Here is a 24,016-nt window from a genome sequence, read left to right as displayed (position 1 = left end):
CGCTCGCGCCACCCGCCGCGCGCCCGCCCGCCCGGCGCGGCCCGCCTCGGGCCCACGCCGTCAGCCGCCCGCGGCCAATCGGGAGCCGGCGAGGGGCCTCATTTGCATCCCCGTCCGGAAGGCTCCCGGGGTCGCCCTGTCCCGTCCCGTCCCGGCTTCTCGGGCGGCTTGCGGCATGCAGAAGCGGCCTCCAGAGCCGCCCTGGAAACCCTGCCAGGTGGAGGTGAATCATAAAGCGATGGAAGCGGGGCTCACAGCAGGCCGAGGACGATACCAAAGAATACGGCGATTTAGTTCTTACTTCCATCCCAAAGGCTGTCGTGTGGTTGTTAGGATCGTGGGCCTTTGCACAGCACCACAAAGCGAAGGCAAAAGGGGACACATCTCTTCATAAAACGTAGATTTGCTAATTACAATGGATGTGAGTTTAGAAATACTGTATTTTTCAAAGCGATATAGTGCTTTCATGGTAGTAAGAAAGACTGGGACCATTTCTCCTGTGTGTCTTCCTTACTGTGATTTCCAAACTCTATTATTTTTATATAGCCAGAGATCTGTATTATATCTTCAGACACCAAAAATACTGTCTTCAAGACTCCATGTGGATTTTACTGCTGTTGAAATTTGTTGGCTCAAATCTTATTTGCACATGGACTATGATTGCATTTAAATTTTTATTGTGAACCACACTGAACATGCAAAGGGGATCTCCAGCTATGAATCTGTTAAACAAATAAGAATCATTTTATTTCAAAGCATCAATAGAGTTTCATTCCTATTCCTTGAATGGGTATGAACATTATGTTATAGAGGCTTTCCCATGCTAATTGATTTGATGGCCTCTTCTGAGGGATTCTTTCATATTTAGATGGAGGGGAAACTAATTCTCAGAGTCATTTTCTACGTAATATACTGACTTTCTCCCTGTAACAGAATTTCCAGTTGTGCAACGTATTCCATGCATGTATACTAGATTGAGCCCCTGCATGTTAATTAGATATGCTTACTTGGGGATATGATGACCTGGAGAACTTAGAGGGGTTGCATCTGAGTAGGTATGTGTAGAATATTAACACAATTGCAATTTTAGACAAAAAAATGGGTAAGAGCGGATCACAGTGGAATGGTAGTGTACACACATGTTATTAGTAATTAAAGGTCTGGAGTTCAGACTTGCTGCCACTGTGAACTATGGGTCCTTCCCAATGGGGCTTTTATAATACAGTCATCCTGCCCTATTCACAGAATGTTCCAGTGGTCCAGGCGTTGTGTTTTCCCGAACTTTCTGTCCTTCCACTGCCAGCCCTACCTCACCATTCTCCATGGAGGACTACCTGTCAAGCAACTGTACTGCCTTTTCTTTAATGGAGATTTTTTGTGGGGGGGCTGGCGGTGAAGAAGTTGTTGGAAAACATGTGTGGGCTATAAATTGAAGCAATAGTCAGCAGAAATGCTTCCAGATAAGGCCATTTCCTTGACTCACTCGTTTTACAGGAGTAAAGGCAGAGTGGCTGCACAATGCCATCTGACTGCTGGCAACACAACCCTTTCTTCTGCAAGCCCCTTTGGACCCCCTGTAAAATTCTGCAAATAAGGCAGTACAATTGCACAATAAAAGCTCCATCTGGATGCACCAGGAAGTGCATTAAGGAAGAAAAGATGGAACAGCTGCACATTTCTTGACTGGTACAGTCTAGAAATACTCTACAAAATCCAAAGTGCAATGGTATATTTAAGTCCCAGTTAAAAACACACACTGATACAACATCAACAAATGACGTGCAGCAGCTTCAAGACTAGCACAATTATTCTGGCGCACACAAATAAATAGTCTTTCAGGTGCTGCGAGACTCTTGGTTTTGCCGCAACACAGCTACCCTTATGAAACTTTTCAAAAAGATTAAATACAAGTATTAGTTTTCTTACATAAGATTTGACCTGATCCATTTTAATAGATAATATTCAACGTGTACCCTATATACATGCGAGCGAGAAATACTACAGTTCTTAGGCACACTTTATACACACACGCGCGCGCGCATACATGCACACATTAATAAATATATTTCGACAAAAGCTCATCAGTTTTGATCAGAGAGAGCGTCGACTACGGGGCGGTATAGAAATGAAATAATAATAATTATCCATATATTTGTCAAGCACAGTTTGCGCCGAAGAGCCATCCGTTAGACCTTTCCAATGCTCGTTTCTTCTGCTTTTGCTTTTCGGAATTCCCAGTAGCGACACGCTCAAGGAAGAACCCGAGCTCCGCGAGCGGGAACTAGCGCTCCCGGCATGCAACGCGCAGAGAGCTCCGCGGCATTCTGGGATTGGTAGTGTTTCCGTGCGGGAACTTAGAGGCGGCGGCGGCGGCCCGCCTTCCTTCCTGCATCCGGAAGCGCTGGGAGGGGCGCTGGGAGGCGGGCCGGTCGCGGGCCGGAGGGCCGGGTCGGCGTTGCCAGGGGTTGGGCGCGTCGCGGCAGGTAGGCGCCGAGGCCGAGCGGGCTGCGGGTGCGCGTCAGGGGGACGCGGGTGGCGGAGGGTCCCGGCGGCCGGGGGGCGCGGGCGCTCGGGCAGGAGAGGCCCTTGCGGGGCCGGGCGGGCCGCGGCCCTTCTTCCCCCGCGCCAGGCTGCGGGGTTGCCGGTGGACCCGGCAGGCGCCCGTTGGACCCGCTCCCGGGGCCGCTCGGACAGGGTCTTGCGCGGGAACGAGCGGAGTGACAGCCCCGCTTCTCTGGCTCCGTCGCCCGTCATTTTGAATGCCTTTCTTTGCACCTCCTCCGGTGCAGAGGCTCGTTTTTGATAAACGCGCGAGCGGGGCCGCCTGCGTTTTGGCAGGTAAAGTCACGAAGAGCTGAGCGGGGTGTCGTGGAAAGGGCATTCCGGAGTGGCTCCTTCCGTAGGAGGCGAGTCGAGGGCGCTTAACGCCAATACCAGCAGCAAAGTCTTAGTAAAAATACTGCTTTCAGCGTGTCGGTTGTTTCGAGGCGGCTTTGTGGGGTGGGAAGGAATTGAATCGTGATGGTGTTAAAATGTGCGTTAGTTAGTTCCACCCGAAGTGACAGTGCATCTGCTCTTTTAGATAAGCAGGCTCGCTTAATAAGGAGAACACTAAAAAGTGACAGAGAAATATCGGGAGAAGGTTTTTGTGTGAGGATCCCAGCGTGATGATGGTGATTTATTAAAACTTTTTGTGTTTTTTTTTTCAAAAAATTAAAAAACTGCAATTAAAATCTGCACATTTTAAAACGGCCGCAACAATTATCCGTTGGAATGCAATCCACCTATAAAATACAGTCATTTTCTGTTCAGGTCTGATTGTGTTCTTAAAAGCACAATTAACAGGCATTGCCTAAAAGTGTTGGCAACCTGAGGAGGGTGAGACATGGCTTTTTTGGTGGGTTCTTTGTTTACTTGGGGTGGAGGGGGTGTTAATGTTCTGAATTTGTGACAAGAGAAGTCAAGGTGAGTTTTTTACTGCTGTTTGTTGATAGTCTGATTGCTAATATTTGATTTATTGTTGGTTTAATTGTTTTGAAATTTAGGTATTACTGAAATGTAGCAAGTTTCAGCTAAGAAAGGGAAGATTATTGTGTGGAAGTACTGTAAGCTCTGTTCAGTTGCAGTACTCATCATAATTCTTTAATTCTAAGCACATGTTTTCTGCAATAAGGTAGATTTCATTCTATTAAAAAAAAAGATGATCCCACACACTTGATGTGTGCTGGCACCTGATCTAGTGCCCCTGCATTGAAATATTCTCTATGTTGTTGCTTTGCATGACATGTGTGACCATTGCACATGCAGATTAATGCAGGTTTGCCAAATTTTATGGAGCAGCCTTCACTGTGTGGCCTTGGCACATTCCTGCCTCTTAAGCTTAGCTTTCTTGATGCTTCAGGGATAGACCATGTATGATGAAAAGCAAGATACAGCACATATTGAAAGTTAAAAAGCAGCATATTGCTCAAAGTCACTGATCTTGGCACTGTCTTCCTCCCCCCTCCCAGAAATAACTTTCCGGAATTTTGCTTAGCATGTTGCCTCATTACTGCCCTTTCTGAGAGATAGTCTCCTATTCGAGAACACAAGTCTATAAATTAACAGACATCCATTATTTCAAAATGTTCCAGTTCTTTTGTGCTGTAGAAGAAGATGCAATTCCAGAGTGTTGTCTTTCACTGGAATTTTCTAGTGACTACTAGGGGATTATAACAGCAAAGTAGTATTGCTTAAAGCAGGGGCTAGGAGCATTTGACCTTGCAGAAGTTGCTGGATCACAACTTGCATCATTTTGCTTAGTGTATGGATGTGGAAAGTTTATTAGAGAAGGTGGCGAGCCAAGTCCCTATAGTCATCCACATAATTTATATACGCATAGAGAATAGACAGAGTGGCCGTGTTTAGATGTAGTTGTAAGCCAGAATTCTAGAGTGCCTTTGCTTTCTTTAAATGAGCTGTCTGCTGAATTAATCAGGAATGCAGAACTCAGTGTGTTGCCTGTACTTGGGAGTCCTGGCTTGTTGCCTCCCTGACAAGCCATGGTTAACTTCTAGTTTGTTCTTAATTTATGAGGTATGGCTTGTTTGGGCACAGTAAGCCAGGAACTCTTGTTTATGTGATAGCTCGTTCACAATAAGTCAGGATTCTCCAGAATTCTGACTTCTTACTGTCCCCAACATAGCCAGCCAACGTCTATAAAATCTAAAGCCCATCCCTCTGATACTAAAAGCCCCCTTTCTAATCCCAGTGAATTGTTGCATACCTCCCTTAGTTTTAAAGAGAGTGCTATGGGCTATGCCTGGCAGCGCAAGTTTGCAGACTAGTTGTAATGATAATTGAAGGGTAGACAACATGGTAGCCTTATGAGTTGCTAGCCTGATGTTTCTTGCTGTGTTTATTATCTGAAGAACAGTCATTCTGTTCCTCTTTCTCTGTGCAGCCCAATTTAATGAAGATGGAAGACTATGAGAATTTCTGCAAGAAGCAGCTTGCCAGGATCCAAGGAGAGTCTATACAAAAAGGAATATCCCCACCTGCTCAGCACAAAAATATTTCTCTTATTCATTTCAATGGTGTCCCTGTGCTTTCTCCTCTGGTAAGAAATCCCTGTCACTTTTGAATAACGGATACTGAAAAGGAAAACAGTAAACCTTAATTGCATTAGTAATCTTGATATTAGTATGTTATCCCCAATTCTGTTTCATTTTGTTCTGTTATGTTAGTAACACCATTTTACTGCCTTGGGTTCCTCATGAGGGGAAAGAGGCAGGATATGAAGGCAAAGTCATATTAATTTAAAAAAATGAGGAATATACTGGGTATCTTTCATAGTCCCTCACAAGAGGCAGTGACACTACTCAATCTCCCTCCCTCCCTCCCTCCCTCCCTCCCTCCCTCCCTCTCTCCTGCTTTGTATTTCAGCTTACTCTTGAGAGAAAGAAGGAGTTACAACAAGACAGAAAAAAGGCTGTGGACTTAGAACTGTGGCGACAGAACTCCAAGAAAATAATTTTGTTGAATCGTGTTCAGGAGATTGTGGAAAATGTGCAGGTGAGATTGAAAGAGACCTTTTTGCAGCAATAGTTACTACAACAAAAGAGCAGCGTGGGAAGCAAATAGGTTTTTATTTATATTCCACTGGTCCACGTGCAGCACGTTAATCTCTCTGGTAACTTTTATATTGACAAGCTCTGGTGACAAAGTAAATAAAGTGACTTACCAGTCTAGTGGTTAGAGAACACAGTTACTTAGACTTCCAGCTAGACATAGTCAGGTTTAGACAGTTAAATGCTTTGGTGTATATGTTGCGAACTGGTTAATGAAGCTTATGCAACCAACGTTTCTGAGAAATTGCTGACGCTTACTGCACGATGTGTATCTGCCTCTTCTATATATCTTAACATAAGACTCTTGTGGCACCTTAAGAAACGGACAAATTTATTGGGGCACCAGCTTTTAGGAACTAAAGCTGACTTTTCTTAAGAGACGATTAATGAAATGGGCGGTGCTCACCCAAAAAATACGTTGAAACAAGCCCACTAATCCTTACAGGATCAAGGGCATCTTTTTGTTGTCCTTGCTATAGCAGACTTGTACTGCTCTCTCCCTTGAAGTCAGCTTATCATTTCCCCTCTGCACTAGGAATATAAAAGCAGTGACACAATTCTTTGGAAGGAAAGGGATTTATACTAGCTGGCGGCTATGAAAGAAATTTTCACAGTCCTTGACCAGTACAATAAAAGAATGATTTGGCTTGTAGCAAAACTTTATAGCAACTGGGTTAGCCTGCTTGCTGAATGGACTCTGTTCAGCCTGTGGAGTTAAAATAATAATAAGGGTCAAACGTGAACTATTCTGTTTCTTGGTATGTTTATTAGTGTGTGCATGGCAACCATCACCTGCCTTGGGCTCTGAAAGCTATGATGGCAGGAGCATGACTCAAGGATAAAATACTAATCAGTTGCTTTAGACAACTTGAAGTTAATATGCTGTATGTTCTGAACCATCATTTTTCAGCTCCCAATCTTCTTATTGTCTTCTGAAGATCTGCTTGGATGATTATCCTAAGCTCTTCCTTTATAATAAACATGCTTCACATCTAGGCAAGGCGCTGGAGGCTAGATAAGCAAATGCAGCTATTTTTTCTCTTGATAAGTTTGACAAGACATATCCAAAGGATTATGTTAGTGTGTCTGCCATGAAAATGCTTGCATGCGTAAAAGGCAGCAGGTTAATTGATCTGAATTAGTGGAGTCAGAGAGCTGTTATGGATGTGCTTAAAGCCTTGTACACAATCAGTAAAGTTTTTCTTTTTTAAAAAACCAGCAGGTTCAGTTATCTTCAGAACCTTGTTTAGAAATTGTTCTTGGTACTTTACTTTTGTGTGCCTGGGAAGCTGGGGAAAAGTGGCTAACCACTGTTCCAGAAAGGGGGGGGGGAACCTTGAGAGTGTAGAATTAGCCAGATAGTTGAGATCATGACCTGAGTGCTGGTTGCTCACATTTCTGTACTTTTTCTAATAATCTTTCTTCATCATACTTCAGTATAGCGCATCATGTTTTTCCCTTTACAGATGAAGAAATTGTCCAGTCAGCATGCTTTCGACCAGTTTGAGATGGAGAATATTCATACACATTTAAAATCAAAAGTGGCTAATGGCTTTAAGACACAATCAAACAGTGCTTTGCCAAGTTCTACTGCTCTTGGTGGGTTTGCAGAACCTAAAATAGCACCAGAGGTTAAGCCAACGGATCTAGAGGTTGCCTTGAATGGCGATTCCCTTGGAAGAACTGAACAGTTTATCCCCCACAAGCCAAAGGACACTTGCTCTAGCCTTTCTGAAAAGAGAGTTTGCCCGGAAGGTGCATCTTCTGATCCAACACAGATGTCTCCTTTACATGAGACTGTGAAGAAAGACAGCATTGAAATAGTATCAGCTGATACAGAAGGCCCAGATCCTTGCATGATGAGTCTGCAGAACCTCTTAAAAAAATCCAGGGAGTACATACAGCGAGAACAAACCAGGCGTAGCTTGCGAAGTAATTCAAGGAGAAATGGCAGTGAAAGCCATTCAGATAAAGAAAATGATGCCGTTAAAACAAGTGATGCTGTGAAAGAGAGAGGAAAGTTAACAGGCAGAAGTGGTTTGGCTGCGGCACCTGATAAGTCAAGTCTTACAAAATCCGGCACTTCGCTGCAAAGTACCTCTGTTGCCAAGAATAACACAAGTGTGACATCAACCAGTTTTTCTAAAGTGGATATTCCTGTGAGATCTGGAACACCACCTGTGCTGGATTCAAGTGAAGACTTAAGAAACACCTCTTTCTTTGAGCACAATAGTAGTATTCTCCAAAGCTTCACTGGTTCTTACTCCAGGTTACCCAGTCCAGAGTTGAGCATGAGTCCCAAAATGCACAGGAGACGCCCAAGGCCTTCTTCCATGGGGCACATTGTCATTAACCACCCTGTAAATGCCTATGAATTAAGCCCTAAAGAAAAGGGAAGAGCTGCCGACCAAACCACTCAGGATGCTGGTAGCCGACAAAGTGCATCTGACCTGGTGCCAGCGCTGGCCGCAGACTTGGCTCCCATCTGCCCCAGCAAGGTCCATGTTTTCTGCAAGAGCTCCTCGGACATCTGTGATGAACTGGGATTTGAAAAACAAAATCAAGTGTGCCAGCCTTTGGTTGGTCAACGAGAGAACAAAAGGTTGCCAGTCAGTGCCACGGTCGAGGTGGCACTGATTTCAGGGGACAGAGGTGTATCGAGCCCTTGCCTTTCAGACCCAAGTGCTCAGGACACACACGCAGTCAACTCCGTTGTGGCAACGCAAAGTAAGGCAGATGTTACTGGAGCCACGCAAACCGGCCTGCTGGACCAAGCCAAAAGTAGCCCCCCCATGGAACTCAACAAATCATACGACGTGGAAAGCCCTTCTCCCTTACTAATACAAACACATCAGGAGCAGATGGATACCCCAAATGAGTCCCTTGGAAACGAGCCAGTCCTAGAAAATGGGTTTGAAAAGGTGAAACGGAGGCTCGAGCTGGATGCGGATAATGCCCAGAAGGAAAACATGCCGTGTGACATAGCAGCAGAAACCAACGCACGGGAGAAGCGATGGCTGCCTGGTCAGAGGTGCTCAGAGGGGCCTGCGTTTGGTTCCAAGCGTGAGGCGCCAGGAAGAAGTGTCAGTGGTGAGAGAATGCATGCTCCAGCAAGACCATGTTGAATTAGTTGAGCTATGAAACGTGCAGAGGATCATTTGTATTGGCCCAACGGTGTTGATGGGTAGGACCAGTTCCAGGTTTGAGGGGGCCTTCAGCAGAACGACCTTGAGTGGGCCCACTCCTGTGGCACTGACTCCCACTGGCTGCAAACCTGACAGCAGCAGGCACTTAGGAAGGCACTGCGTTACATTTCCCACAATGCTGTGGAGGAATGCTATTTCAGGCACTAGAGCATCATTGGAAATTTAAAACAAAGACCCATAGATTCCCACTGCATGGAATGGGGGATCTAGCGCAAGCATCAGCAGCAGTGAACTCTTCAGGGCTCCCGCAGGGTCTGCTCATGTGTTTTATAATGTTCAGCTTGATGCTAAGCCTTTTTACCCACTGATATTAACCTAATATGCGGTTGTGTCTATATTATGGGAGTAGTTAAAATGGTGCTTTAAATAAGCATTCACTGGTGCTGCAGTTGTGGGGTGAAGCACTAGTTTATTGACTTAAATTCTGTAGCTGTGGGTCGCTTAGAACTATTCTTATTTTGAACACAGGCTATTTAAATAATTTGTGCATTCAGAAACACGTCTCTGCTTTTTCTAGCCTTGGGCCAGTGTTGGCCTCAGTGGGCAGTTGCCGGGACACCACCTCCCTGGCACAGCCTGCCACTGCGGTCGGCCACACATGTTGCTGGGCAGCAGTACCGGGCAGCTGGTTCTTGGAATGCCTTTCACGTCCCCCAAGGCGGCAGCCTTGTGTTGCCCTGGAGAACACTTGGGCCAGGCCCTCTGGCAGGAGAAAGGCAAGTGAGCAGGGCTAGAAAGAAAACAGTGTTGCCAGAACCAAGTCAGACCCGACCTGGCTGTGCTTTAGCCTTCTTTCTGCTGTCCCACCACATCCTTGTTGCTTTAACCTATTGTTCTGAAAGCAATCTCTACCATTAAACACCAGGAACACTTCTAACCAAGTATATTCCTGTGTTCTCACTTTAGACCGCAACTGTAGGTACCTGCAACTGGAACTAAATTTTCCTGAAGCCAGTGAGATTTGCTTGCAGAAAATTTCTCTTCAGCAGCTAAAGCATAATTCAGTAAATGTTCGTGTTGGAATACTAGCAAAGCTGCTGTTTTGTGAAACAGTTTGCAGTTGGGGTCCCTTGCTGTGAGGATGGTCAGAATCTGTTTTTGAAGTCTTATATAAGTTTTGGTGCTATGGTAAGAAACCAGAGTTATATTGCACTCTGTCTTAATGCTATATATAGGGTTCTGCTTTGTTTTGCTTGTAGCAGAGGAGACTTTTAAGCAGAAAATGCTAGCCTTTGAGGAATTGAGGAAGAGACTCGAGGAACAACATGCTCAACAACTCTCATTGTTGATAGCTGAGCAAGAGAGAGAGCAGGAGAGGCTGCAGAAGGTGAGAAGTGAAGACAAAATATCTGAGTGGAGGTCTTTAACCTTGGCGAGAGTAACTCGTTGCTCTTTTTAGTTCATGCTGCCATTACAATGTATTGTATTGCATTGCTGTCCTGAGATCTTTCTACAGGACAGGATAGAAATGCTGCTGACAGACAGACAGACAGACAGACAGACGGTTTCAAATCCTCACTGGAAAGAACACAGGCCTGGCTGTGAACAAAATTTCAGCTAGTATATTGGTCTCAAAGTAGAGCAAATGGCTCCTTTTTTGAAAACAATGTAAAATAAACACCAGGCCTGATCAATCTACTATTTTAGTACCAAGATGAAAAGGTCTTTCCAAGAGGACATGGCATAATTAATGTATGGCAAGAAAAGCTGTTGGGAATTGTTCTTCCAGCAAGAGGCAGACAATTAGTACAGTCCGCATGTCTCAATGCATTTCTGCATTAACCAGTGCAAAGGTTGCAGGTTGCCACGCACGTGGGAGGGGATATGTTTGGTTGCATCCGGCTTCGAAGGCGCATGTGGCCTGGAGAATTGCTTGATGGTGACAAAATTCGGCTGTACTGTAAAACTTAGTGAGCCAAGCAATGGAATAATGGATGGAATAAAATGTAGCAAAACCAGCATCAGATAAAATTACATATGGAAAGCCAGAAACATCAGTACAGAGCTTGGTAGAATATAGAGGGGCATCCGAAGGGCCGCAAACAGGGGAGCAGTGGTGTTCTCTGGGGGGCAGAAAGTGTGGGGCTGCTTTTGATCAACTGTCAAAATTGTTATTAGCCAAAATTTTGAAAACACCTCTGTAACAAGTGTGTGGTAACCTGATCTCTGGTTTCTTTAACCGGCAGGAGATAGAAGAGCAGGAATGGAGACTGAAAGGGGAGAAGACGGCTGTAACCAAAATGGACATCCCCCAAATTGCTATTAGTAGCAGAATGGATTTGGAGTGGCGGAAGATCAGTGACACACAGTTGCTGGAATCCGTGCTGACTCGGGTGGAAACGATCCATAGCACAAATTCAGAGAGTGCTGGTAAATGTGGAAGGAAAGAATATTGATTTTAAAATGTACTCTGGTGTAAATAATTCATGAAGATAGAGACTTAGTTTTATGTGTTGGCTATGCAGAGAACTGAAGAACAAAAACTGGTTTATCTGTGGCCTTAAAAATAAAGGCACATCTGATTGTGGTGGGCGGTATGTGGCGAGCATGTTTATAAAATCCCCTGCCCTGGTGTTATTAACATCCTGGCCAGTATGACTGAAGAGAAGAGTATAATGAACATAAGCTGTTCTTCTAAATGTCTATTTACTTAATGATTTAAACTTTCAAAATGTAGGTTTTGCGAATGCTTCCATATCCTGTTCGACTGCTGATTCGCCATTCTACCTTTGGGAACCACCAGCCCATGGAAAGTCTGTTGCAGCATCCAGGTCTATTAGCAGAAGTAGAATGAGATGGTCTCAGGTGGGGATAACAAAGGTTTTGGAGTTCTTATTTTGCACAAAGCTATGTCGCTGGAGTAAATGTTAAATTTTCTCTCATCCCTAACCCTCATCGAAAATAGTTTTGTTAGCAGTCTACTAATATGCAGCATAAACTATCCCGTTCATTTTTATGTGTGTTTTGTCTCTCTCCTGCTATGCCATGCTCGTAAAGAGAAAAGAGTGTATAATGCCAGATTTGGCAAACAAGGCAATAGTTTGTGTTAGTCTTTCAGAACCTTTGAGTTTCACTCCATTAATTCTGTTAAAGATGGGATGGTGTAAAATGGAGAAAGCAAGAACATAATCATAGCACACATGCCATATGTGATGGCATTTTGCTTTTTCTCTTTAAGGTGTACAGTCCTGAGATGAAAAGGAAATTGAACAAGATTTCTGCCTTGGCAAAGGGATTTCTGACTCGAAGACTCTTGCAAACAGAGAAATTGAAACACCTTAGGCAAACTGTAAAAGTAAGGCACCATTTGCAGAGACTGTGTGAATGTGATTACCACTGAACATGTCTCCTTCCTTTCCATATCAGCAACAGCTAGTGATAGACACAGGAATTCATTTCAGAACCACGGTGCTTCTTATTTTTACTGGGCTGCCCAGCTATTCCCTGCATACGTACCCTTTTTTAATTTTCCATCTCCAGGTGCCAAATCCAGCTCTCTGTGGTCCCAGTCTGGCCTCCAAGGCTGCTCAGATGGCCCATTCCCCTGGTGCCCACCCTCTTCTCTTAAGCACCAATTGGTGATTTTTTGGATTTTGTGTGGTGTATTCCTACATTTTAAAATGTTGAAACCCCTGTGCCTTAGTTACTGGCAGGCAGAGCTTTAAGCTAAAATATGATGATAGTTTTGGTATTTTGGTCCAACCTACCATTTGAATGTATCCTCTGAAAGCTTCTGGCCCTGAACCTTCAGGCTGAAAGAAGATTCAATATTTCCTATTGTCTAAAGCAGCTCATGCGTTACAGCTTGGTTGCATTAATAGTACAAGAGAATTTTTTGTAAAGATGCAGGGTATACAACCGTATACACAAGATTGGAAGGCCCTTGACAGAACTTAGCTTTAAGGCAATCCAGAGCAGGTTTATTTATATTTTGGGTCTGTCTGAAAATGTCATTCTGCTTTCTTTTGAAGGATCAAGTTGTCTCAACTGCTTGTAATTTCTTCTGGAATTCAGTGCTAATTCAGATGTGTGTGTTTTTAGGATACAATGGAGTTCATAAAAAATTTCCAGACAGAAGCTCCATTAAAGAGAGGAAGTGTTTCAGCTCAAGATGCTAACTTGCAAGAGAGAGTGGCAGCTCAGGTGACGTATAAGCCAAAACAAGCTTATGTGGATGAAATCTGGATGTTGGCTTTGTCTCAACATACTTCATGGGGTGGGAGAAATGGAAGCTTCCATGCATACAAAAATATGTTGCTTTTAGGCCCAGTATATTTTTCATTCAGTTAAAATCTTCATCAGGGTCCTGTAAAACTCTCTTATCCAGATGTACTTTTAAAAAGTGATTTCCTCTGTGATTGCTTGAATCATGTTGGACTTTTAAAAAAATAGGCAAATTGCTTTTGTACAACTTGAGATTTTCTCTGCTTTGGTTCTTAAATTGGTGTCTCCCCTACTGCTCATTTTTCACATGCATCACACCAAGCCACAGTGTATAAGCAAATGGTGGTCAGAGATTTCAGTTGTGTGGCAGGTCAATCATAGCTTGGAACTTCTTGTTTGATTGACACTGTTATAGCTTGCTGCAGTGTCCTCTGCAGATGAAGCAATATAATTATGCTGGCTTGTTGATGAGTAGTACAAGCCATGGTTTGTGCAACCCACATCAAACCATTGTTCCCAGTTCTGCTTTAGTGGTGGCAAATAGAGGTTTGTGAATTCAGACATCTTATCAAATTATAGCTAAACGTTTAATCATGCTTTGATGAATTGTCTGTATTGGTCTTCTTTACGTGGGAGTATGTATGCTTTGAAGTGGTCTTTCTGTCAATTCACGACCTGGATGACTTCATGAAAGAGAGTGATCTCTCAGCTGGGTATCATCTGATTCCCCAGCCTCTGGGAATCCAAGGAGTAACTTGATTCATCTTGGCTAATCCTCAACCTCAATTTCTCTCATACATCCTGGGAGAAATTCATATATCTAGAGTCCTTCTAGATCTGACTTATGCAGGATCCACTTGTTTATTGGAAATACTACAGGACTATTATTTGAAATACTGACTTGTTACTGCATTTCATAGAAGTTTGTATTCCTCCTCCCCTAGCTGCGAGCTGCGTTGTATGATATTCATGATATCTTCTTCAAAATGGATGTGTCTGAGAGAATGAGTATACTGTGTCATGACCGAGAAGTTCGCAAAGAGAAAATGCTCCGGCAGCTGGTATGTTACTGCAGCGCCTCATTTAAATACCAGGTTACTAATGCTTGCATTTAGATGATAATTTTTCTTGTTAACATTGAAGAGCCCAAATGATTAGTCAGTTCGGGTAGAAACAAGAATTCTGCAGCTGTTTTCACTCTGTTCCCACTCAAGAGGTTTGTGTGTGACTTTCCCCCCCACTGTTTCTCCAAGGAGTGCAGAGTTGTGTACATTTGACAGACTTATTAGAGTCACAATAATTTTTATCCTTACAATATAAGGATCCATTTTTAAATATATCAAAGCAGTGTGAATTGACGAGAAATAACTTCTAGTTAATTTGGCTTTTAAAAGAATTGCTTGTGTTTGAGGTGAGGGCTGACATGCTTGAGGGCTTTCAGAAGTACAAAATAGGAAAGAGAATGTAAACGGGAATCCCTCGCCCCAGGAGCCCAGTGAGAAATTAGCATACCCAGTAGCCACAGAATATTATGTGTCTGTTGGCTGGGGAGGTGGATGGCAAACTAAGGTGGGGAAGGGAAATGGAGCACTGTGGACGAAGGTATGGTTTGCTAGCTGAAATGGACAAAATGGAATGAGATGGAGAAATGGAATGAAATTGCACAGAGGTGTGCCTTATCATTCCCATGTTTAGAGAGATTGAACAGGAGCATCCCATGATTAATGTATTGATTCATCTACAGTGTTTGTATGCTGCTCCATACCTAAACATAAGTTGCAACATTTTGTTGCAGGTTCTTCCTAATCCTAAGCATTAGTCTGAGCTGCTACTTGCAAATAAACCTCGCACCAACACCAAACATGAGAATGGAAAGGCACATCTCTCTGCAAGCAGACATCCCCTCCCCAATTTTCTTTAGGGGAGACCTTGTGATCCAGAGGAAGGGAGTGTGCCTGTCTTTATTTGTCTTCAGTACATGCAGGGGATGGGGCTGAACCCTTCTTGATACTACCAGGCCACTGTCAAATTCTTCTTCATTAATGTTTAGCCTAAAAATGAGAGGCATGCATTTCAAAAATTGATTTCTTGTGGAGCTTCATACCAACTGATAAAAATGTACAACATGGGAAACTATTCGTCTCAGAATACAGTTCTAAGAATATGCGCTATGTCCAGTGTGTGTTGTCAAGCAAAGGGGTTAACTAGAAAGCTGAAGAAAGGGTTAATAAGAGAGATTAAGCCCAAGCAAAGAAAATGTCACTGTGCCCCAGTCAAGAGAAAAGACGTTTCAAAGCAGCCTTGCTGACCAAAGTGAAATGGCAACCTGGAAATGTAAACCTGGCTTTGTGTTGCAAAACAAGATTGTGTATAGGTGTGCCCATGTGTTCCAAAGCATGAGTGTGAATCTTCTTTACATCTTAAGTTGTGCAAGAAAAGCACATACCAGCCATACCAGCAGTAAAACTGTTTAATCAATCAGGATAATGAAGGTGTGCTGAAATATTTCATACTGTTCTTTGTCATCACCTCTTAATGGCGTTACCCTCTTGCGTTAATAAAGCTTCCTGTTAGTATTGTTGAGTGGCAAGTACTTGGGGCTGAAAGGGCCTCCAGTTTTGAACTGGAAAAGAGCCTCTCTTGGGACTAATTCTGGAGTCCCGTGACAGTGTTAACCCTTTGTGTGTTAGGATTGCAGCTTTTAGTACATTATCTAATATTTTGTGCTAGGTATTCTTTCCCAAGTAAAAACAGTAATTCTGATACTTGACATGGTTCTGTGCAGGATAAAGCAAAGGCCCCGAGAGAGAGAGTGACACTTTCTACAGCTACACAAAAATCTTTGGATAGGAAGAAATATATGAAGTACGTAAAGGAAGTATATGAAGTACGGTAAAGGAAATGCATCCATATGTTCAGTTGTGGCTTCCTAGTTGTGTTGGCATTTTTCTGCCCTTATTGTGAATTTTGGGGGAAACATTAAGGTAAGATTTTGTTTAAATGTTGGTCTACAGGTTCTGGTGTATCATGGTCGGTATAAAATCAGGTATCTGAATTCCTGTTGATTGTATTAATTCAAGATTCTTCCCCTAAAACAGCTAGAACCTAAAGTCGTTTGCTAAGGCTTCCTTTCATTTTTCTGCTTCTGCATGGCTATCTCCCAGGCTGTATCTTCTGAGTATTTACTGTGTAGACTTCTTTTTTTGGTAGTTTGTAGGACACTGAACAACTTCTCTTTATCTGCTGTTATTTTGCTCTGATAAAGAAAATCAGTTTGCAGCAGATACTTGCTGAGAATTTAGTAAGGTGGGATTGCTGCTTTCTCTTCTCTGGCCATGGCCCTTGCCACGTGTAACTGATGGCAGGATGCTGGTAACTGTGAAGCAACTTACTCAGAGATTGTCTGGCTTCTGGTTCCCCGTGTTGTGAAAGATCAGGATCTCTGTAGGGGAGCTGCAGCGCCTCCAGTACTTGTGAGACTGTGGTTATGATCACACCTGTTTATTAGCCAGGTTGGCTGGAGCTGATTGGAATTACACTCTAGCAGCATCTTGTGGGACATGTCACAACTTCCTCTGGCCCTATGCTGAAGCAAGGGAGAAGATGAAAGAGAGAAGAGCAAAGTACACAAGGGTTATCTGGCATTCTAGCTTATAGGCAACGAATAATCAGATGCTTGCTTTTTAAATAATTCCTCTTCCCCAAAGTGATATGCCTATCTTTTGTTTTCCTGTTCAGAGCTTCAGAAATGGGAATGCCAAACAGAAAAACAATTGTGAAACAAAAGACTCCAGAAAACAGGTTTGTAAAGAGGCTTCTGCTTTGTAATGGAAGAATTCTATAACCTTTGCATGTTTCCCTCTTAAATCCCCTTGCTCTATTGACATACCGTCTGTTCATGTGTCCTCTTCCTTTACAGAGTTCTCCAGCCAAATCAGGGTCAAAATGCTCCTATACAAAGGCTCCTTTCCAGACAAGGGTAAGCACATTATTGTTTTCAATAATGGAAGTGTAATTTTTCAGAGTTAAAAACAAAGGCCAGGATTCAACAAACAAGTCCACTAGCTCTAGTGTTGGCTTACTTTTCTGTTTTATCAGACAGTGCCTAACCATAATCTGGCTGCAGCTGTGTGTATCAGGAGGGGTGCCCTGAGCTTCCAAAAATAATTTGGAATGAGGCATTTTTCAAAGAGGAGCAGCTTTTAAGAAGCATAAATGGAAAGAAAGAAAGAATAATAATGGCACAGTCTAAGTTGAAGGATTTAGACTGATGTCCTCTCTTGAGAAGTGTAGCCATGTTTATCTTAAAGAAAAATGGATAAAACTCCCAAAGGGTCTGACAACAATTTCTATAGGACTAGCTGGTGGAAGAGCAATAAGCAGAGCATTTCTGCCTGATGAGATCTCTGCAGCATGAACACTTAGCCCTACCCAGCCCAGTTGGTTTGATAAAAGTGTAGATTTGAGGTTTATTCTAACCCAAAACAAGAGTTGTTTTAAAAAACAAACAAACGATCAGTGCAGATATTTCCTGGATATGGAATACCTGCTCCTCTGAGACAGGTTCTCACAAAATGGCATTGGGCATTTTGGTCTTGCGTTTTATTTGCATTCTTATAGCCCTCCACAAATTCAGCCTTTGTTGCATTACACTGTTTTCCCATGAATTCAAATAGAAATAGTTTGTAATGATCGTGCCGGCATTGTACTGTACCATAAAACAAATGGGTTATTTTTAAGATGGCCAGAATACAGTTGGTTGGGTTGGTTCACAAGCAATGCCAAGCCATGGTCTTATGTTATGAACAAGTATTAAACTTCAATGCTCTTTCTGCCTCTCTCATACTCTGTTTTAATCAGTTCTGCTCTGCCTCCAAAAACCAGTAAGCTGTAATTACCCAATACTTGATTGGGGATCTTTCCTGATCCTACCAGGAAAAGTTGGGGATTGAACCTTAGACATGCAAAGCAAACTATACCAACAGAGTGATGAACCCTTGTCCAGAACCAGTTCTTACAAATGCAGAAGTTACTCTTAAAACCAAGCTGGAGTGTCCAAACATGACGTTCATTCTTGTATCACCAAACCATAGCTTCCATGTAGCCTGAAGTGCCTGATCCTGCCTAATCTTGGAAGCTAAGCAGGATCAGGCCTGGGCAGAAGTGGGATGGGTGACTTGAGTGTATGATTCTATGATTATTGCTGTCAACTGCCTAGAGAGCTTCGGCTATGGGCAGTATAAAAATGTAATAATAATAATAATAATAGTTTAGCATTACATGTGAATCAACCTGTTGTATTTAACATTGAATCTCTTGTGATATTCCTAAGTAATGGGAATTTCAGAATGGCATATTTTAAGAAGTATTGTATCTCTGTGGAACTTTTTTGGCAAAGAAACCACCTTTTTTCTTTTCGTTTTTTCTGGTAACGGAATTTTTGCTTGGATGCAAGTGACTTATTAACTCCTTTTATATTCAATTAGAACCCCTAAGACCTCAGTGAAGGGGGCTGAACAAAATAGAAAGAAGCCCTCAGAGAGCAGAGTGTCTAACAAGGCCTTTTCAGGTGTGTAAAAATGGGTGCTTGGATCTCATTTAACAAAGAAAATAGTAAGTTGCTCGTATAAAAGGAAAAGGCTTAAACAGCACATGTTTTCCCACTTGCTGCACCAGCTCTGCTATACTAACCTTGACTACTAGAATTGATGCCAAAAAAAAGTTGTCTTCACCAACTGCATGAATAGGTGGCAGTTTCATTTTAGCTTTCTTGCACACTCCAGCATAGAAAAGCTTTAGCAATGAAGCAAATCACATTTTTAACAGAAGTATTCTCATTCTGAAAAATACCGTGCAAGTAAAACTCATGGAGTGCCTGAATCCTGTTTTGATGTTTTGTTTCGTTAAATAAGACTTCCTGGCTGAAACACGCACATGCTACTCACGTTCTCGTGCATGATTGCGCCTCACGCACATGTGTGATGGAAGACAGAGAGATGGGTGTTAGTAATGCTGTGCATGCATACTGTTTTGGTTTAGGGATTTAAGATGTCGATTTTAATTTGGAAAGAGGAGAGTGAAAGAATATGGAACACAATATGCAATGTGGCTTGTGTTGAATGGTAAAAGAGCGCTACTTTGAAAGCTTAAAAAAGGTAGTGCTACTTCGAAAGGTAAAAAAAAGTCCTTGAGCTGCCTTGGTGAGTCTTCCGTAAACCACAAAGGACCCTATTTTACTTATGTTGTTGAATTTTGAGAAGAGATCCAGAACTTGGGCAAAGTTGTCCTGGTTATACTAGTGGCTTTCAGTGTGTGTTCAGGAGTTCCTTTGAAGCTTGCCAAGCTTCCTTCCAGAAGACCTCAACAGTGGCCAGTTTCTCTGAAAGACAGCCTGCCCACAAGTTATTGGTCTTCCTGTAACACACTGCCAGCTTACAGTAGCAGTGCATGCGGATATCATGTTTTTAAATTATTACATATTAAACTTATATTCTTTATTGCTAGCCACATAGGGCTCTCTAAGCTGATTTGAATCCATGTTTTGGGTTTGCTTGCCCCGTTTGTAAAGCCCAGTGTAAATAGGGCTGTGATTTTCTAGAAAAACTCACAAATTCCAAACCTGTGCTTGAAAAGTGCACACCTTAATGTAGTTTCACATGGGTGGAAATGCATGTTTTGGGTACCCATTTCAGATAGCACACACCAAAACCTCACAGATTCTCCTGCCCCCTGTCCACACAAGGTATTGATGAGGGCCTTGTAAACCTTTATCTGAGCAGTGCACACATTTTGGAATGGTCCCTGGATCCTCCAAAATGTGCAGAAGTTCTGTATAAGAACTGCCTGCTCTTTGCATTCCAGCAAGCAGAATCAGACACAGCCCATTGTAGGTAACCCCCATCGTCTAGATTCTGCTCATCTCTCTTCCCCCTCCTTTCTTCTCCTCCCACCAAAGGATTTTTATATTACCATTCAAATAAGTTTCCAGATTCTCTTTAAACAGCAACAAACACACTGGAGATACGATTAAATGAGGGTCAAAAAAAGAAAGAAACAGGAACAGGAACAGCACTCACAAACAGGAAACCCAAAGCAACATAAAGCCCATTAAAAGACCTTGGAAAATTGAAAGTTCTTCAGCTTGGTGTTGAAATGGTACCAAGGCAGCATGTGCAGCAGAGTGTTGGCCTGGGACTTGGGAGAACCAGGTTCCAGGTCCTGCTAGTCACTGACTCTTGGGGAGGATAAAATGGAGAGGAGGCGGATATTATGTTAAGTTGCCTTTGGTCTCTTCCAAAAAATGGAACTTGAGGGAAAATAAATAATATCAATAAGCCCCTTTTCCTGTTTTCCACCTGTCAGAGCACAGTAACCAGAATAACCAGAGAAGGTCCTTTGTTGAAGATCTCACTGTTTAACCAGTTACCCAATCCCAAGCTGTGAAGGACTGTAGTGTCAGAACCTGGGGTCATCCCATGTAGCAGATTGATGGAAGATTCGGGACAGATAAAAGGAAGGACTTTGTCTTTCATTCTGTGGTCAAGCTATTTGCAAGACATTGCAATGGCCACTAGTTTGGATAGCTTGAAGGAGGATTGGGCAAATCCATGGAGGCTGTCATGGACTACCAGTCCTGATGGCTACATGCCATCTACAGGATCAGAGAAAGTGTGCTTCTGTAAGTAGAAACCAGATGGGAGGATGCTGTTGCATTTACGCCCTCCTGGTGGGTTTCCCACTTGCACCTGGTTGTTCCTGGTGTGAACAGAATGGTTGACAAGGTGGACCTTAATCTAGTTCTGCGTAGCTGCTCTTAGGTTTTTATCAGTACTGTGGACTGGACCAGGAGATGGAAAAGGGCTCCAGCAATGACCAGAACGTTCCATTTCTCCTGTCACCTAGGCCTATCCCGATACATCATGGTAGTTTAGCCAGTGTAGAAGCACAGATTGGATACAGGATATGCGCTTGCTGCCTGTTCTGTAGGTCAAGGTGTTCTTGGTATGGACCTGCTTTGTCTTTTAGATGCTCAAATATTAAACTTGAAACTATTTACAGTTGACAGTAGAAGAAACGGAAAAGGACCCTTCGGTGTTTTTCTGTTTAGTGTCACGTATTTCCATGCACCTGCACAAATCAACAAATCTTGATTTGTTTCCACAAGCATTTAGAAACTCATTTATGCAACCACTGTACTGTTTTAAGATGTGGCTTGGTAAATCAGCAACTTTTTTTGCACCTGCTCCAATACTGCTTGCTTTGTAACGCATGCTAGGCACTTGAAACAAGTAATATTTTAAAAAGAAAATGGTTCTTTTTTTGCTTTTGCTTCTTAGGAGTATATGCAGGAAGAATCCAAAGAAAGAAGCCAAATGCTGTGACAACTTAAGAAGGCAGCATTCACTGGGCTAAGAGGTTGTTTTGGTTTGTCTGTACATATTCTCCACTGCTTCAGATCTTCCTGCTGTTACACACATGCTGATGGTTGGAAATGTTTGTGACATTAGTTTATATTTCTGAGTGATAAAATGAAAAGAATAATGAACAGCACAACAAGCTGAAGAAGTATTTATTCTGCATACTTCAACTCTCTTATGAGTGGTGGTTACTGATCTCTGAAATGATTATTCATTCTACATCCTCAGGAAGAATATTTGTTTTTTGCAGACTTGAGCCTATACTATACTTTTTATAGTGCAATAAATACTCTTAAAATGGCAGTTTATATGTTCTGCATTAATATGTGTTCATATCATTCTGTGAATTAATTTATATGAAAGGAAATGTTCAGCCGTGGCTGTGTATGAGCTCTGTTATGGCTGATAAGCTTTAACCACACAAAATCTTGGCCTTCGTCATGTGGGAGCTGATGTTGGCTTTCATTAGAAGGAGGTTAGCTTAAGTAGTGGTGAATGGTGTTAATCTTGCAGCATCAATAGCATCAATTTCTGCCTTTCTTTAAAAGTAGCTGCTTTTTGTATCTTTTTTCTTGTTTAGTAAAAACTTTGGATAATTACCGGAGAGGAAGGGTACTTACTCTCTTCTGTCATTTGGGGTAGGATTATTACAAAGCCCTTTTGGTTTCTGGGGGCTTCTTTGCTGTGTTTATTCAAATTGCAATACAAACATTGAGCACATTTTTAAAACCAGCCATGGCCCTTAAAGCGATACTCTTACATTAACAAAGCCATTGTTGAGAAAGAGGCTTAAGTAGATTATCTATACTTGCTATTTTAGGCAGTGATGAATTATGGCTTTGAAAAGTATGGTCATGTTTAGGTTGAATCCGCCAACTGTTACTAGCACTGTATCTTACTAACATAATTCATTGCAAAGCAAACTGTACATGAATGTTAAATTGGTATTAACGTGCTAATACGGGAAGTTTCAGATCTGGGACTGTGAATGTTTGGTTCAGATTATTTGATGTAAATGGAAGCATTTCATGAACAAACTGGAGGAAAATTCGTATAATGAGGCATCTATCATTAATATGGAGATGTCTGTAAAGCGTATTCATTATGTGCATCTTCTAATGCTTTTGTGCAGTCGTCCCCACCTTGGTGCCCTCCAGATGAGCTCTATACCTTTCAGAGCAACAGATTTGGAAAGTCTGTTATCTGTCATGCAGTATTTTAAACTGTCTGGGGATGGTAGAACAGTGTCAACTCATAAAGCTATGGTGGAGATGAACAAACTGCTCTGCAGTTCTTTACAGTAGTGGAGTGTTTACACATAATAAGCTCGAATTGCTGGCTTATCCTGGTTCACTGTGGTGTTTTATTTATTAGATTTTTACCCTGGCCTGTCAGCCGTAAGGCTTCCATATGTATAGTTTGCTTTCCCCTTCTCGTGAACAGGTAAGACACGTCAGAAATTGAAAGCGTTGTATGACATCCAGTCATACAAACCTGGCTCCAGGTTCCTTGGACCCAAGCAAGCGAAGATTTGTTAATCTTGGCTTTTTGGGAGCTACAGCCAGAAAGCCTGGGTTTGGGCATGACACACACAAGGTGGTCAATTTTTATTTGATTTACTGCTTGCCTGTATGGAGGAGGTTCGTACAACCAATCAAAAGGGGAGCGAGTCACCTGCATGCCCAAGCATGCTGCCCATTCACAGTAAACTCAGGATAAGCCAGCAGATCTGGCCTACTGTTAATGTGTGAAAGCAACTCTGGCAGGTCACCTGTTAAAAGGGCCCTACTGGCTTAGTTATGCAGCACAATGCAAGCATTAGTCACGGAACTAATTATAAATGGGTTCCTATATAGTTGTTAGATACTACTTTTGATTCTTAAATGCCATTGCATGACTTTAATATTTCCCTTCGATGTATGAAAGAAATCAACAAAAAACAAACTAAATGCATCTTATGAATTGTGGATGTTGCCTTGCAAATTAGGAGTAGACTAAAGCTTGCTTGATAATAACCATGCTAAAAATTAGTTAAAACTTGTGTGTTGTGTGCTGTGGTGTTAATTTAGGAATAGATGAGTGCAAACAAGTTTTGAATACAAACAGATCGCTATTTTGTGCAAATACATCAAGTACACTTCTTTCTTTAATTTTAAAGTCTGTACTAAAATGTCAAATGTTTAACTGTCACAAGGCCTTCTATGTACAAGTGCCAGGATCTCTTTTGTAACTTGATATGTTTTATATTTATTTATTACCTTATTTTTTTGTTCATTTTTTAATTTTGAGTGAAATGCAATATTATTACAAAGCATATTTTTGTAATTTCATTTTCATCCATTTTGCTCTTTTTTTCTTAAGCAGATTGCACAATAAAACTTTTTAAAGTGTATGATTTTCGTAACTCAGATTTTTTGGGGCAAAGATTTTGATCGATGGCTTTGAAATCAACAAGACTACGTAACATGCAGTGGAGTTCACCAACTTGTATCAATACTTCAGCTATCATAAAACAGCATTCAGCATATCCCTTTTTGACAGCTCTCCCCACAGACATAATTCCTAGGACAATTCTGAATGCTAAATGGTGTGTGTACATTCAAACAACCCCCCCCCCCCT

General features: G+C 42.3%; 2 protein-coding genes across 9 annotated transcripts in view; both read left to right on the top strand.

The window, feature by feature from the left end:
• Window positions 1-2,417: 2,417 nt before the first annotated feature.
• On the top strand, window positions 2,418-23,788 carry CCP110 (centriolar coiled-coil protein 110). Of its 6 annotated transcripts, none has more exons than XM_044433184.1 (15): window positions 2,418-2,483; window positions 4,943-5,098; window positions 5,425-5,553; window positions 7,076-8,699; window positions 10,015-10,142; window positions 11,002-11,185; window positions 11,493-11,620; window positions 11,994-12,110; window positions 12,857-12,958; window positions 13,924-14,040; window positions 15,765-15,844; window positions 16,718-16,780; window positions 16,899-16,958; window positions 18,466-18,548; window positions 21,316-23,788. In XM_044433184.1, exons 2-15 carry the CDS (start codon window positions 4,952-4,954, stop codon window positions 21,366-21,368), a joined length of 3,015 nt encoding a protein of 1,004 aa, XP_044289119.1. In that variant the 5' UTR covers window positions 2,418-2,483; window positions 4,943-4,951; the 3' UTR covers window positions 21,369-23,788. The 6 variants fall into 6 exon arrangements, with proteins under 6 accessions (XP_044289119.1, XP_044289116.1, XP_044289120.1 ...); XM_044433181.1 differs by lacking the exon at window positions 2,418-2,483 and adding an exon at window positions 2,659-3,173 and having other exon boundaries at window positions 10,018-10,142; XM_044433185.1 differs by lacking the exon at window positions 2,418-2,483 and adding an exon at window positions 2,660-2,838.
• Window positions 14,380-24,016, top strand: part of VPS35L (VPS35 endosomal protein sorting factor like) — an 87,867-nt gene continuing 78,230 nt past the window's right edge. For 2 of the 3 annotated variants that reach the window (XM_044433189.1, XM_044433187.1), the window contains exon 1: window positions 14,386-14,390. The gene's annotated coding sequence lies outside the window, so the exon portion shown is untranslated. Of the gene's footprint in view, window positions 14,391-24,016 lie in introns of all 3 variants that reach the window. The other variant, XM_044433188.1, reaches the window with a different exon arrangement.

Source organism: Varanus komodoensis, unplaced genomic scaffold (genome assembly GCF_004798865.1).
Source record: "Varanus komodoensis strain SLA01 unplaced genomic scaffold, ASM479886v1 scaffold26, whole genome shotgun sequence".
In the NCBI taxonomy this organism is placed as follows: domain Eukaryota; kingdom Metazoa; phylum Chordata; class Lepidosauria; order Squamata; family Varanidae; genus Varanus; species Varanus komodoensis.
The sequence above is the reverse complement of the archived record's forward strand: the minus strand, read 5'-3'. Positions and strand labels throughout refer to the sequence as shown.

Bases quoted from the DNA above. Each gene is read 5' to 3' on its own strand.
- CCP110 (XM_044433180.1), top strand. The intron at 11,621-11,993 runs GTGGGGATAACA...TTTCTCTTTAAG, and splicing joins GTAGAATGAGATGGTCTCAG to GTGTACAGTCCTGAGATGAA. The intron at 15,845-16,717 runs GTACGTAAAGGA...TTTCCTGTTCAG, and splicing joins GATAGGAAGAAATATATGAA to AGCTTCAGAAATGGGAATGC.